Here is a 14,590-nt window from a genome sequence, read left to right as displayed (position 1 = left end):
TTGTGACACATCAATACGTGCCACAAACACAGACAACAAAAATCTGGCGAAACGATAAACTCCTATAAAATATACGACGACGAGTGGCAATACTAATAGCACCACATTATCACTGATTCTTGCAATTCAATATTGTTTCATGGAATATATTATTAAACCTGCACGTGGAATAACTGATGCAGATTCCATAGCCCGCGACGCCTTGGGCATATATGAATAAAAAAATAATGAATGTTCAATGATGAAATCTGCAGTTTTATTTAGGTAAAAACAAGTAGGTGCCAATTGTAACAAATAATGTGAAAGAACGGTAGATATTATACATTTAATATATGTACATCAAATGCATGTAAACAATGTTTTACCAATTTAAGATTAGTGAAACAACATGAAAAAAGTAGTAGTAAATGCAGCATGATTTCAAGACAATATACATGTTACTTATTGCAATGCAAAGCGAGAAGGATCCATAACAATATATATTGAGTGGTTTACGAATTGCAGCTATTAAATACAAAAGCATGTAACATGCATGGAGCACAATCATCACAATACCGAAAAGAAAACATAATCTTCTTTTGCATGTGAAAATACCAGAAAAATTGTATTACTGCTAACCGTGCATGTTTTGTTTTTTTACATTTTGAAAAAGGAACTATAATGGTGAGATCTGAATTTCATTTAATGCAAATAAATGTAAAGAAGGACATGGAAGATTAAGTTAACTGCAATACTGTGAACTTTACCAAATGCTGTACAAGTTGCGAACACTATTTCTGAAGCTGAGTGATACTGACTGGCTTGTAAAGGGTATTAAACGTTCACAAAATTAGCAATAGTTGCAACAATATAGAGTGCACATTAATTAATCTTTTCGATAACAAAACACATGTCTCCGGTCTTACCTAGCCTAAAAAATAAAACTCAAACGAAGCAAATTAATAAGAAACAACAGTCACTTAGGTTTCACTATAGGTAAAACTAGAAAAGAAACTATTTTGAAAAGGAAGTGAGATATTTAATGTAATAAAACATGTTAAACAGTATTTATCATGTATGCTGGATGTTAATCAAATAACAAATTGCAAAAAAAAAAAAAAATCCGGCAAGAACAACGAAACTTATAGAAAACCAAATAAGCAAAAAACAGAAGCAAAAAAACGAAAACTAATATGCATGTACATTGTTTGTCGATTGGCAAAAACGATTATTACAAAGTTATACTGCTTTCACACAAGAGTGCTTAAAAGACAGCTACTATGCCCTCAACATAAAACATGATGTTTCCTCAGAGTTGATTCCTGTTTTGTATATAATATGTTTCAATTGTATCTTGAGCAACTATAAAAACTAAAAGATGTAATGAGAATATAAATTAGGAGCTAAGGAACTACTTTGATTGTCAACTAGGAAGGCACATTCCTTAAAGCTTTGCAATATATATTTCCTTACGATATACATTTTAATGTCATAATTGTACGTTATAGTGAGAAAAAAATCATTGTTAAAGAAAGGCATGTATAACTATATATTGTAGTACCACTCGCATTCTTTGAATGCATTCCACATAATTTATTCTTGGGTTCTTCACACTGACATGTATGATCCGGTCATATTGAAATCTATTGTAATATAATTTGAGGCTAAACATTTTTAAAGTATTTCCGAATGAAAATATCGATTGAAATTTGTATCCGAATCTTTACAACGATAGTATATTAGTCATGGAATTATCTTGCAGCAGGTTCAGAATTTTTTCAACAAATATGAAAATGCGTTTTTGAATATGCCAAATGTAACATAAATATTGGAGCTTGAACACCTAATTAATTTCAATAATTATACAATGATAATGCTATATAGGTTATTCCCATAGGGAATTCAATGATAATACAAAGTTAATAAATTTAACGTGATGCCCCCAGTAGTCATCCGTCTTTTATGTCTCGTGTATCATATTGAAGGCATCACTGGGGACTATCTGCCCAAGTTCTAATATGAAACAAGGACAGACATTGTATCCTTATGTCAAACAAATATCATTCTCCAGATTCTATGAATGCATTTACCTATATTCAGGTAATAGTTATGCAACAATATCTTAAATATATTTTAACAGCAAATAGATTATCAAATGGATGCAAATATTATTTTATGGTACAAAATGTCAGAATAAAAAAGAGAACATGAATGGAAGAAAACAACCCTTAGTCAATTTACAAAGGTACTGTCCGATAAATGATATCATTCTTTGTTGCGTATTGCATTAAACATTCTTCTTTAAAATTGTGTCCTTATGCGGTTTTGTAATCAAGCATACAAAATCAAACGGGGTGATATATTAAAAAATGAAATATTAACAAAGAGAAAAATATGCCTACATCTCCACTATCGATGTAACATAGACATTAACAGCGATGATTCGAATCACTCGCACATTGCATTGTATAATACATCAATTTAGATATTAAAGTAAAAGCTGGGACCCAGACCACATAATCTTTATTAATGTATTTCGGTTAGAACAATTTTTTTGAATAATCAGAAATGTGACCATTGCTGTGTTGTTCTATATGTCAATAACGAAGGGAATCTGACACACCGACACGAAACAGCGCTCTTTCATCAGGAAATGCACATAATGCTGGTTCGCACATAGAACCTATGGTGAATTCCAAATAATCGGTAGTCTTATTATTTGCCCAGAAAATACTTGGACAGGTTAACACTGAATCACACCCAACTCTCTTCTGTTTTTATCTGAAACTATAATGCAAGCAAAAGGTTATATTGACATAAAATCATCAAGAAAATATAACTTTCTGCTTTTTATTTATATGTAGTGATTTAATCATAAGTTTAGAAAATAGTTTTAGAAAAAGTAGCACTGTAATAGCTATCTGTCCAAAAGTACTGTAACTGTTGACGGGACAAATGTGCAGATAAAAGATGTAAATTTATTCATGATACAGCATAATCAGAAAAGTATTGATATCCTTTGACACAATTTGAATGATTGATCTCTTAATATTCATGATTTTCCAACATTAGAACTTTCTGATATTTGGTAAATAGTTGCCTTGGCCATTGCAATCCGCCTGATAATATGTGAAACATGACAAATAATTCATGCAAATAAGGAACTGTGTTCTTGAGCGTGAAACACAAACTAATGTATATTTATATACGTCAGCAATCTGTTTGCTCTATCTAATTTGAACAAGAATGGACTGATACAATTTCTTTCTTATTTTTCTCATATTGTATGAAACATAACCAACAATATTAACAACAACAGATGATACATAAAAAAGCTTGATACATATTTTATGCCAAGACGGGTGAAATGATAAGATTAAAACACGTATTTATATGAGGAATGAAAACAGTTATTTTCCTTGTGTTCGAGCAAAACACGATCGCAATTCAGTGCACCTGGGAATATTGGCATGGGTGTCAGATGTCAGAGAAAACACCTACTTTATTCCTTTCTGGATATTCAGTAGGAAATACTACTGAATACCTGTATCCAACACCAAATCAGTAAAAGAAAATGAAACAGGTATGCAGTACCTACATAAATACTTTTTGGACCATGGATGGCCCTGGGATCTAAAGCGCACTAATTTACTGATCACTGCCGACCAACTTCATGGCTCGGCTAATGTGAGTATACGAGAAAACTAGCCATTAGCCTCCAGTTGGTCGGTGGTTCTTCCCGGAGTTTTTCCGGGTTCTTTCTCCATCACCTATACAGGCTGCCATGTATGGCCTATCGTGTGCAGACAAATGAGGTTAAGCCTGCAACAACAGCAGCATACACACATTAAATGTTATTTACTTTACTTTTATCGTTTTAAAATAAAGTGTACATTACAAGTCTGCAGATTTTGGAACTCCAAGTGTGTATTGTCGATGATTATGTTAAAGGCAACACTTCTTTTAATACCTTAATACGACCTCTTTTCAACATTTGAACTGTTACATTCATCATTTTGTGTATGGAATCGAGCTAAGGGCATAAACATATTCTAGATTTTAGACAATTCTCGTATTTATGCATATAGCTAAGTCCCAATACTGTCTATAGGATGTGTATTTGTTAGACAGAAGTACGCTCTAGCACATCAATTTTCAAAGATCCTTGAAGATCATTATAACTTGGAATTCAGATTTACGGAATATGCAATTATCTCAAAAACCTACTAGGATGGTATATTTTAAAACAGTCATGTATTTCTCCTGTCTCTGATTCAAAAACAGGGTTTCTGACGAGCCTCATATTTGGTCAAATTTTATAAATATGTCTATACATATGTTCCCTAAACACTTTTAATATCAATAACATTTCATTATCTATACAGGTCTATCAAATACTTAAAACAAGTAACGAAACATGGTGATCAGAAATTTCCTTTCATGTTGGAATTACAAATATGCTGATGCTCAGTCATGCTTAATGTCACCAACCTAATAACAATAATAATAATAATAATAATATAGATTACCAGAAAAGCAATTTTGTAACAAGGTTCCAGGTATCAATTCATCATCGTGCACCTTCCATTAATCTGCACAAACATCTAGTGCATGCATGATATAATTTTCTGCATAACATACGAAAATTTGTAAAATAGCTAAACAACTCTACACAGTTCATCTGCCAACCGACCTTTCAAGATTAAGAACACTACAGCAATGATCAAAGTTATTTCTATGTTTGCAATATTATTAATCTAATCATCAGGATAAATATAATGCATACCTTTATGATGTGTTCTCAACAGGACTATACATATCGTTTCCATAATTTCTGTGTGGATCAAGCTTTTCATATTCATTTCTGAAAAGGAAATTAGAACCAGCTAGTCAATCTAGCATCTTGTCTACATATTTATCTAACTATATGTATATATATATATATATATATATATATATATATATATATATATAGAGAGAGAGAGAGAGAGAGAGAGAGAGAGAGAGAGAGAGAGAGAGAGGTTAGAAGATTGTATCGCTTATTTTCAATATCTTTAATAAAAGGCTTGTTATATAATTAACTAACCCAACATCTGATTCATGTATACTTTAAAGGTGTCCGATTAAATAGGGCCGATACGTCGGTTCTTTATAAACTACAAAAAATGTGAATGTACAATGCTATGTCATTCCCCATACTAATACTGAGAATTGTTTCGCAGCTAACAATGTTGGGGTCTTAGAGTCTGTAAAGTCCCAGTTATACAAGAAATCTCATGTGCTGGAGTCCTTTCCAGTATGTTTGACGAGTTTATAACAACAGGAGAACAAAAGAGTAATATTATATGCATTACCACTTTCTTTGTGTAATAGAAACTTCCAATATCTGTGTGTGTGTATGTGTGTGTGTGTGTGTGTGTGTGTGTGTGTGTGAATGTGTATGTATGTATGTATGTATGTATGTATGTATTATCCATCCATTTTCATCTATTGGAAACTTCCAACACTTCCAACTGCTTCCTCTCGCCACTTACAACTATCTTCTCACCAGCAGATAAGGTTGACAACACTTTTATTTATTGTAATTCTTACTATTATCAAACCAATTAAAAATTAATAATTTGGTTCCAAAATTTTAAAAATATAGCACCCTTAGGTTCTAATTATTCAGCTGCTTTTTGTCACACTAAAGATTAAAAAAAAAACGTTTCAAGAATTTTTGAAATATGAATGTAGTGACACATGCTTCTGACTTGGTAATTGTGCTGCTCTTTGCAATATGAAAGTAGTTTAGTGAATTATCCATGATCAAAGATAGAAAAAGAGAGAATGCACCAAAACTGCATATTTCATGAAGTCATTGTAATTGTATACATGTATCCTGGGTTGGTGAGTGTGTTTTGGGACAGTCTTCAGCAATTATCAACAAAAGAAAAAACTCTACTGATTTTACTTGATAATTATATAGGGTAGAATTTTACAGATCACTGTCCTTTTATTTGGTAATATTCTGTTTAATTGTCTACACATATCCTGTGTAGTTAAGGGGGTATTGGGACAGTCTGTTTTTGTTTCAGGGTAGTCATGGGGTATTTCATTTGGTAATAAATACAAATATGAGGGGAAAAAATCTCTCCTGATCATACTCAATAATTATACAATGCAGGATTTTACTGATCACTGTCCTTTATAAGGTTTGAGTCAATATAATGGTATACATGTATCCTGGGTAGGTGAGAGTGTTTTGGAAAATCTGGAGCTAGCCTCATTACTTTCTGGGTGACAGATATAAAAATTAACCTGCTGGATGTCCAATGTCCAATTCATGCATAAGTTGTTGGAAATAATCAAACATAAAAAGTGCTGGACAGATTTGAGGAGGCAAGCAAGTGTTAAAAACATTGCCTAAACTTTTAGAACAGGTTTTGCTTAAATATTCTTCAAAAGAATAGACTGTGGAAATCTTGAGGATGCACACATTATGGTCAACAAGTATTGGTGGCTTGACTTGGTATTAGGCAAAGATCCGAGAGTCTACCATTTTTCTGTTAAATGGCTTGTCAAATGCATGAATAGGTTGCAGATGTGCCTTAGATATCTTCTGATTGGAATTTCCTTCCATTTGACAAGTGTGACACGATCTATGGTGCTTATAAACATTACTTTTAATTTTCGGCAAATAAAAATGATTCAGGATTTTGTGATAAGTCTTACTGACATCAAAATGACCAGTTTAAGGATTTGTATGGGCTAGACTATCCATTAAATGTCCATATGACTTAGGAAAAACAAACTGATTGCTCACTGACCACTCATCACCAGCAGGTACATCAGATGTCTCCATTTTCTCATAATGACCCAATTTTTCACAAAGTAACAAACTGATACTTGTGTGGGTTTAATTTATGAAACCCAGTCTTGTGTCTTCTCTGAGGAATAGTACTTGGGAGCCTATAACTCACACTAAAATTACTTGCATAATTATAAAGTAGCTGTTACTTTCTGCTTGGATATTTTACAAATGCAGTTAGAAATTGGCAAGCGGTTTCTATTATTCTGTGATGAAACTAACTTATATATGTCTCTTTCTCTCTCTGTGCTGGGTGATTAAGACTTTTAAGTTAAGGAATTTACCTTTTCTATTGTTCCAAGGCACATACATTAGAGATAAGAGGCCAAATTTAAAATTTCATCTCAGGTTTATAAATATAATAGTTTTATGTAGGTCAAAATATCAAAAATAACAAATTAGCAAATAAAATATAATCCTTTTCATGGCTTTTCGCTCACAGCAAGTGCAAACAACTTGTTTGTATTGTCCACAAAATAAATTCATCATAAGATGATAATTTTAGTACAGTATATATATTGAATACAGATCCAGTAATGGAATGTTTTTTGGGATTAATTGTTGAAACAGACACTAGGGAATATAAACTGACTGTTCTTGAGTCATAATTTACAAATGTATGTGGTAAACAAAAGGTAATGTGTCTTGGCCAATCAAGAATTTAGTTTTAGTTCCTCAGAATTTGCAATGATGAGTGTATGTCCAATCCAAAAGCAGACTGTATGAAAAACTTGTCTTCATTCATGTTTTATTCATGTGAAAGCGACAAACAAAAGGGATCGGCAAATAAATATATAAGAACAATGTAACAAGACAATCCAGGTATTTGTTCCTTATAACTGCCTACCTGTATGATAATTTCTGTTTCAGAATTCATAAAACAATATTGTTTTCATGAATGCCAGTTTAAATTAAACTTCCACTTCATATATGGATGAATATGGTTTTAAATAATACAAAAATGTAGTTTCCAGTTTGATATCTATATAATCTCATAATTGTATGGAAGTGTTCTCTATGTTTACGTATAGAAAATATATTTCATACTCTTAGAATTTCTTTTCTTATATAATGAAATAAGTTCTTATTCTTTTAGCATATATGCTTTGTATGTGATGTCCTTGTTTCAAGTCATTTGCCTCTTGCTGTTGTATTGGAATTGGAGATTTAAAATGAAGTTGGAGATATGACATACAGTGTACTTGTCACAGACAGCTAGTGACAATACTTGCTGGCTATTGCATAATCATCCATGCCATACATATATAAGAATTCTGTATAAGGTTGAGAGAATAAACAGAATCCTCATCTCTGTAATGTACTCTCTCTCTCTCTCTCTCTCTCTCTCTCTCTGGTGAATAAAGAAATGAAATGGAAGCATGGCCTCGAGGTGCAATTATCTGCAATTTGCACAAACCTTATGAGGTCTTTCTTGCTACAAAAAGCAGAATTTGCACTAAGCTCTAAAACAATAAATATTCTCTAAACTGATAACATTGTGAATGAGAAAATATAACATATTAGGGCCTTAAATCATGCTTGTAAGTGGCTATCTTATTCTGCCACCGTGCGGCAGCGGTATATTAAACAGACAAAATGTTCAAATAAAATGGGGTGGGAAGGGTCAGCGGAAATATAACGTTGTGTAAATACATCTAATTTTATACAATTTTATAAATTTAATTTGTTTTGTGCTACTTGCAGGCCACCTCTCTTCTGAATATTAATACTCAGAGACATCAGCAGCTCAGATTTAATTTGAATGCTATTTTAAAAAAGCTAACCAAACATGCTGTAAAATGGTATAACCTCTTGTTGCTATGGTCAGGGGAGTAGTTGTATTGTAAGACATTGACATGTCACAGTGCCATCTGTTGTCATAATGAGGCATTATTTTATGCTAACTTCCTTGATTCTAACTTGCAACATGCTTGATGCTACATTATAGTCATGATTTTGGAAGGTGCAGTTTGTGTAACTTGTGTTATATAGTAAGTTTATAAATGGAATGTTAAAGCTTGTAATAACTAACATAGCATTTACCATAAGACAAACTACAGAATCAATTCAGTAGCTGGCAAATTGCAAGATACAAGGACGCAGAAGGAAAGTAGATCTAGGCACTTTCAAGCAGCCATTTACAGCTTGCATCAATGAAGAATAGAAAAATTATGACTAGAATTATGAATGTAGCACTTGCAAGCAGCCATTGACAATAATGAAGAAGGAAAGTAGCATTTTCAAACTGCCATGTACAATCTGCATCAAGGAAGAATACAATACACATTGATAAAATTATTAAAGTAGCACTTGCAAACAGCCATTTTCAATAATGCATCAAGGAAAATTAGAAAATGCAGGCATATAATTATGGCGGTAATCCCACTCTATAGTTAATGACCTTCTCTCTGCTTTGGATAGCGGAAAGATTGCAGCCCTCATCCTCCTTGATTTGTCTGCAGCATTTGACACAATAAACCATGATATATTACTTCACTGTCTTCAGCAAGTATTTGGCGTTCATGATACAGCCTTACTTTGGTTCAAGTCCTACTTGGTCAACGGGACACTAATTGTGTCTGCAAATGAAATACACTCCAGCTGAGATGCATCAGCTGCATTCGCAAATATCTTTCAATGGATGCCACTAAGACACCTGTACGCTCATTAGTACTTTTAAGACTGGACTATTGTAACTCAATTCTGTCTGATTCATCTACTCAAGAAACTTTAGCAAGATACTTACGCTTCTCTTCCGACAATCATATACTCATTATTCCCACTATGAAAATGATGTCATATGGATAACATTGTTTTGCGTACCAGGGCCCAGTCACGTGGAATGAATTTCCCACCGAACTTAGACACAAAGACACAGTGATCTCATTCAAGAGTGCTCTTAAAACCCACCTATTTCAACCCCAAAAACAAACATAAAGACCTAATAATGTTTCCAAAATTAAATCTTTTCTGCATGTTTTATGTTTTCTAATTTCATGGTGTTTGTTTTTTGTTATCATATCATTATATATGTTGTTTTATGTGTTTTAGGTGTTGTCTAATGTTGTAAAGCGCTTACAGATTCAAAAGATTAGGTGCTATACAAAGTCCTTATTGTTATGTATGTATGTATGTGTGTGTGTGTGTGTTGGTGCGTGTGTGCATGCATGTTTGTATGTATGTATGTACTATCCATCCAGCATCATCTATAGGTTGGCATGTATTTAGATATTTTATTTATACATATATGTGATACTGTTAGGCATTTGTCATTCCACTGGGGGCTTTTGGATATCTTATCAAGTCCATTTCTTTACTCTACATTATATACAATAAATACATTTCTAAACAAATCAATGTTTCATCAGTTTGTTTATCAGTTGGACAATGCACACAACAAGCCATCTTTTAACATACGCCCCTTATTCATTTATCTATCTCGGTAGCTATCCATCTAAATTTCAGTATGATTGAGAACTACCTGCAATTGTAGTATTCTCCATTTCCGGTTTTGATGCATGTTGCTATAATGAAAAATGATAATAATAATAATAATAATAATAATAACTGAGAAAAATAATCATTACAATTTCAATAACAGTCTCCAGTAAATTAATGATACTAACATTTAATTGATCTATGCAATATACACATATGACTATTAACATATTGACCCGACAATGTATTCCTTATTAATTATGTGGTTTCATACAAATATAAAGACATTCATTCATTGGCTAAATAACTATATCTATCTATCTATCTATCTACTATCTATCTATCTATCTATCTATCTATATATATATATATATATATATATATATATATATATACATATGCATGTGTGTGTATGTGTGAGTGTGTGTAAAGAAACAGACAGACAGACAGACAGTTTTCAGGTGAAGAGAGAGTGCGTGTATGTTCAACAATTAGGTTCTACATATTCACTCAGTTCGATCATACTGGTATGCGGTTCGTCACTTATGCTTTGATAAATAAAATCACTGTGGATAGTGTTGGTGTAAGCTCGATCAATCATCAAATCAGGTTCAGGGCTCATGTCGATTTAATGAAGTGAAAGGAGGAGAGAAAAGTATAGCGTTTGTGACCTACCAGTTAGTTCTAAATATTCACTCATTTCGGTCATATTGTTATCTGGTTCTTCATTTATTTCTTCATAAGCATCATCACTTTGGATGGCATTGTCTGAAGTTGAGCCCATCCTCAAATGTGGTTGAGGGCTAATGTTGATTAAAAAAAAATGAAAAGTACTCTCAATGAGTTCTCAGCTGGATCAGTTTTTTAGTGATACATTATATTTAAGAGATCTAATACAGAGATGAGATTAAAATTTGAAAATAGTAAACCCTATCAGTGTATACATTCTACTTAAGAGAAAAATAACCAATTCTAAGCTACTGTGTTAGCATATACTATAAAGGAATGTATACTGATATGAAATACAAATATTAAACACCTCCTACTATTGATGAACTTCCAGGCAACATTATCTCCATTTCTTTATTTCACAAAATCGTTCATTTCTTGTAACTTGCCACTTGCACTATAATACTAGGTGCTCTCAGCTGTCAGGGGAAAATTAAAAATTGGTTGATATGTCTGCAAAAATAATGACATAATTACGTTGTATTTATATTTAAAAAATGCCATGTCTATTAGTGATTGTTCAATATGTTGTGTACTAAATAATAGTAAAGTTATGTGGAGACAATAAGTTCCTTCCAATTAACTATAAAACTGAAATTTCTAGCCTACTTTTACAGCATGATGTCTCATCTTGTAGTTCGTTATATCTTTATGTCATTTAACGTGTTGGAATTAATACATCTAAATGATATATAACATTGCCTATGTCTTTATTTGAGTAGATAATGCTTTTTATTGTCCGTTCAGGACAATTAATCTAGTCTATTCGTCTTGGAAAATATGTCAGGATGTTTCATTTAAGACGATTGTCAATTTGTGGAACTTTTATCCAGAGCTATGATGGGTTATTTATTTGATGGGATTTATTAAACTAAAACTGAGTCATCTTCTGAGTCGATGTCTCAGAACTTATCAAATGTTGGTTTTAAATCAGGCTTATCTAAAAAAAAAAAGCGTTGTACAATCAAGTAGTTTGGTATATTCTGAAATATTTTAATTCATCTTACCAAGTAATTTCCTCTTTTCTCGGTCTTTGTCCTACAATAAATTTATGTATACACTGATGACTACCAGGTCGCTATAGTGTGACCAAGTTATTGTAAATAAAAGATATGACTTTAGAGCTTAGTTTAGGTTAGGTGGGATTTAGGATCCTCGATACCCTTTCTTTAACTAATCTGAAAAATTACAGGACTTAAATACTGACGTCATCATTTGGCCACTTGAGTATTGCACATCCAACTTAATATTTAATAAATAATGCAGACAACTTAATTATCAATAAGGGCTGATAAACCCAACCATTCAGAAAATCGCATAAATTGCTGTTAATTACTGAATACCCATAAACCAAAGTTTCAAAGTGTCATGGATAATGAATGTAAAGAAAGAAAAACGATAAAATAAAAATATAACTTTTAAAATATAGTTCTGCTACATACATAGAAGATGAAGGATAAATCAATTATCAGTTTCTTCATGATTCTACCAAATTCTTCTATGGTAGTATGTTCTAGCAAAAATAGCTATGTAGACTATTTGAATTTCTCTTTGGAAAGAACTATAGGATTGAATACAAATTAAATTCAGCTATTTCTAAGCTGCATGATGATGGAAAATAGGTGGTATATTAAAGCATCCATAAAATAACTGAAATGGCATTATATGTTAGTAAGTTCATCACAAGGCGGTACGAATGCCTTATGATAGGCACACACACACACACACACACACATATATATATATATATATAAATGCTTCTCTTGCTCTCCAGAATGTATTTCCATTTACAGTCAGATCTAGCCTCTGCTCAACTCTTTTGATTATGATGAATGTCTTGTGACGAATTCATGAATTCGCTCACCTAGTCCATTGCAACAGCACCGGAATCCACCTGTTTTCCATATTATAAGCAACATAATGATAACAGTAACAGCAATAGTCACGGCTGCTACAACACCGGCAAATAGTGGTCTCGACCATATCTCTGTCAGTAATAAACAAAGAAAGTATTATTGCAGGCACAGCATTATATTCTGCATCCAAAACAATGCCGGACAAATTAAGTACAATATTATCCAGCTAAACTATGATATTTGTTTTACACAGATGTACAATGCATACAGCCCTATGCTACAAAAATCTTTTTTAACTATTTCCTAGCTCCAGAGCCTAAAGACTATCACTAGAATAATAATGATATCTGCGCAAATATTAGGGTGAAAAAGTGATTAAATGTCACAGGCAAGCAGTAAAATGTGGAAACGATACCTACCATTTTTCAAATTCAGCTTTATAGACCACGCAAGACTTCCACAAAGTTGAATCTCAAAGTACATGAGTAGAAAAAATCAAGAAGGTAGATACAGCAAATGATTATGGTTTAGCTGGTATACGAACGTTTATGATAACCAACCACAAATAGTGGAATACCATGTATTCATATTGAATGTAAGCTGACACAAAAAGCTCATAATTTCATAGCCGATTATCTGTCGTTAAGTCTAGTTATTCAACCACGCTTAAATGCCATCCAATCACATGCATTGTTTTAACCTCTGTTTACGAGTTGTAATCCAACCCTCATTAGGTTGTGATTCATTCATTTTGTCGCGTCTGAATGAGTGATGACACAGCATATTCAAAACTTCTTATAAATTGCTGTAAATGTCCACTCCATATATGTATATCCTGATAACCACAGCTTTAACATAGATGCAAGATAAATACCCCAGGAATAATTTGTGTCTTAAATCTTACATTAGCAAACGAATGTAGTATATGCTTGTATATTTTTCTTTAATTAGCCTTGCCAAGAACGTTGCAAGCATTGATAATGATTATTAAGATGAACATTCTGTTGCTTGTTTTGCTGTTTTGTTGGGATAATTTTTTAATTCAGTACAGTAGTCCCCCTCTTGAACGGGCCCCCCTCCCCGACCAGCAGCCACCCGCTCCTTACGGCTACAATCCATTGGCATCGACAAGTTCGTGTTCAAAAGTACCCCTCACGAAAGGCCACCTGGCTAACGCAACCAGCGGCCAGCATATTAGCGCAATGATATAAAATTTACCTCTCACAAGTGGCCGCATTTTATTTTAATATGTATCCAGAACCACTATTTTTTTTATAATGTGTGTTAAGTAATCCAATTTCTGTTTCCCGATGTGAGGTTTTCGTTACTGAATGAAGTGTTGACTAAAGTACATGTACCACTAAGATTAATATTATATCATTTATGCCTCACGAGAAGCCACATTTATTCCATAAAACCGAGAAAGACTCAAATTTTAATCCATACAAAAGGGTAAGTACATGTCATCCATTTAGCCTTACTGCTGCGTTTTCTTAAGATGTCCAGTTTAGTCACTCTGATAATTGTTAAGATTACAATTATTGAACAGTAGTAACAGATGAGAAGTGGCAGTCTCGGTGTGCAATACACAATTCAGCAGGAAAATGGTTTGATAGCCTTTATGGCATCCCTTAGTAAGATGTTGAACTTGTTCATTTTGATAATTAGTGGCTATTACTACTGACAATAATTGTCAAAATTAGAAATCCTAACGGCCACAAGGTCAAATCTGCATGAT

General features: G+C 32.8%; 1 protein-coding gene across 3 annotated transcripts in view; it reads right to left on the bottom strand.

Annotated features, from left to right (window-relative positions):
- Positions 1-234: 234 nt before the first annotated feature.
- The window catches only part of LOC149807866 (uncharacterized), an 84,725-nt gene continuing 70,369 nt past the window's right edge, over positions 235-14,590 (bottom strand). For all 3 annotated transcript variants that reach the window (XM_089971411.1, XM_089971424.1, XM_089971417.1), the window contains exons 6-11: positions 12,861-12,983; positions 12,004-12,034; positions 10,943-11,070; positions 10,311-10,353; positions 4,766-4,843; positions 235-2,766 (exon numbers count right to left, since the gene is read on the bottom strand). In XM_089971411.1, the coding sequence (XP_089827537.1) occupies positions 4,768-4,843; positions 10,311-10,353; positions 10,943-11,070; positions 12,004-12,034; positions 12,861-12,983 (401 nt within the window). In that variant the 3' untranslated portion in view covers positions 235-2,766; positions 4,766-4,767. The remainder of the gene's footprint in view (positions 2,767-4,765; positions 4,844-10,310; positions 10,354-10,942; positions 11,071-12,003; positions 12,035-12,860; positions 12,984-14,590) is intronic.

Source organism: Sinohyriopsis cumingii, chromosome 1, assembly GCF_028554795.1.
Source record: "Sinohyriopsis cumingii isolate HCF-2022 chromosome 1, ASM2855479v2, whole genome shotgun sequence".
In the NCBI taxonomy this organism is placed as follows: domain Eukaryota; kingdom Metazoa; phylum Mollusca; class Bivalvia; order Unionida; family Unionidae; genus Sinohyriopsis; species Sinohyriopsis cumingii.
Note: the sequence above shows the minus strand (reverse complement) of the source record. Positions and strands in the feature narration are given on the sequence as shown.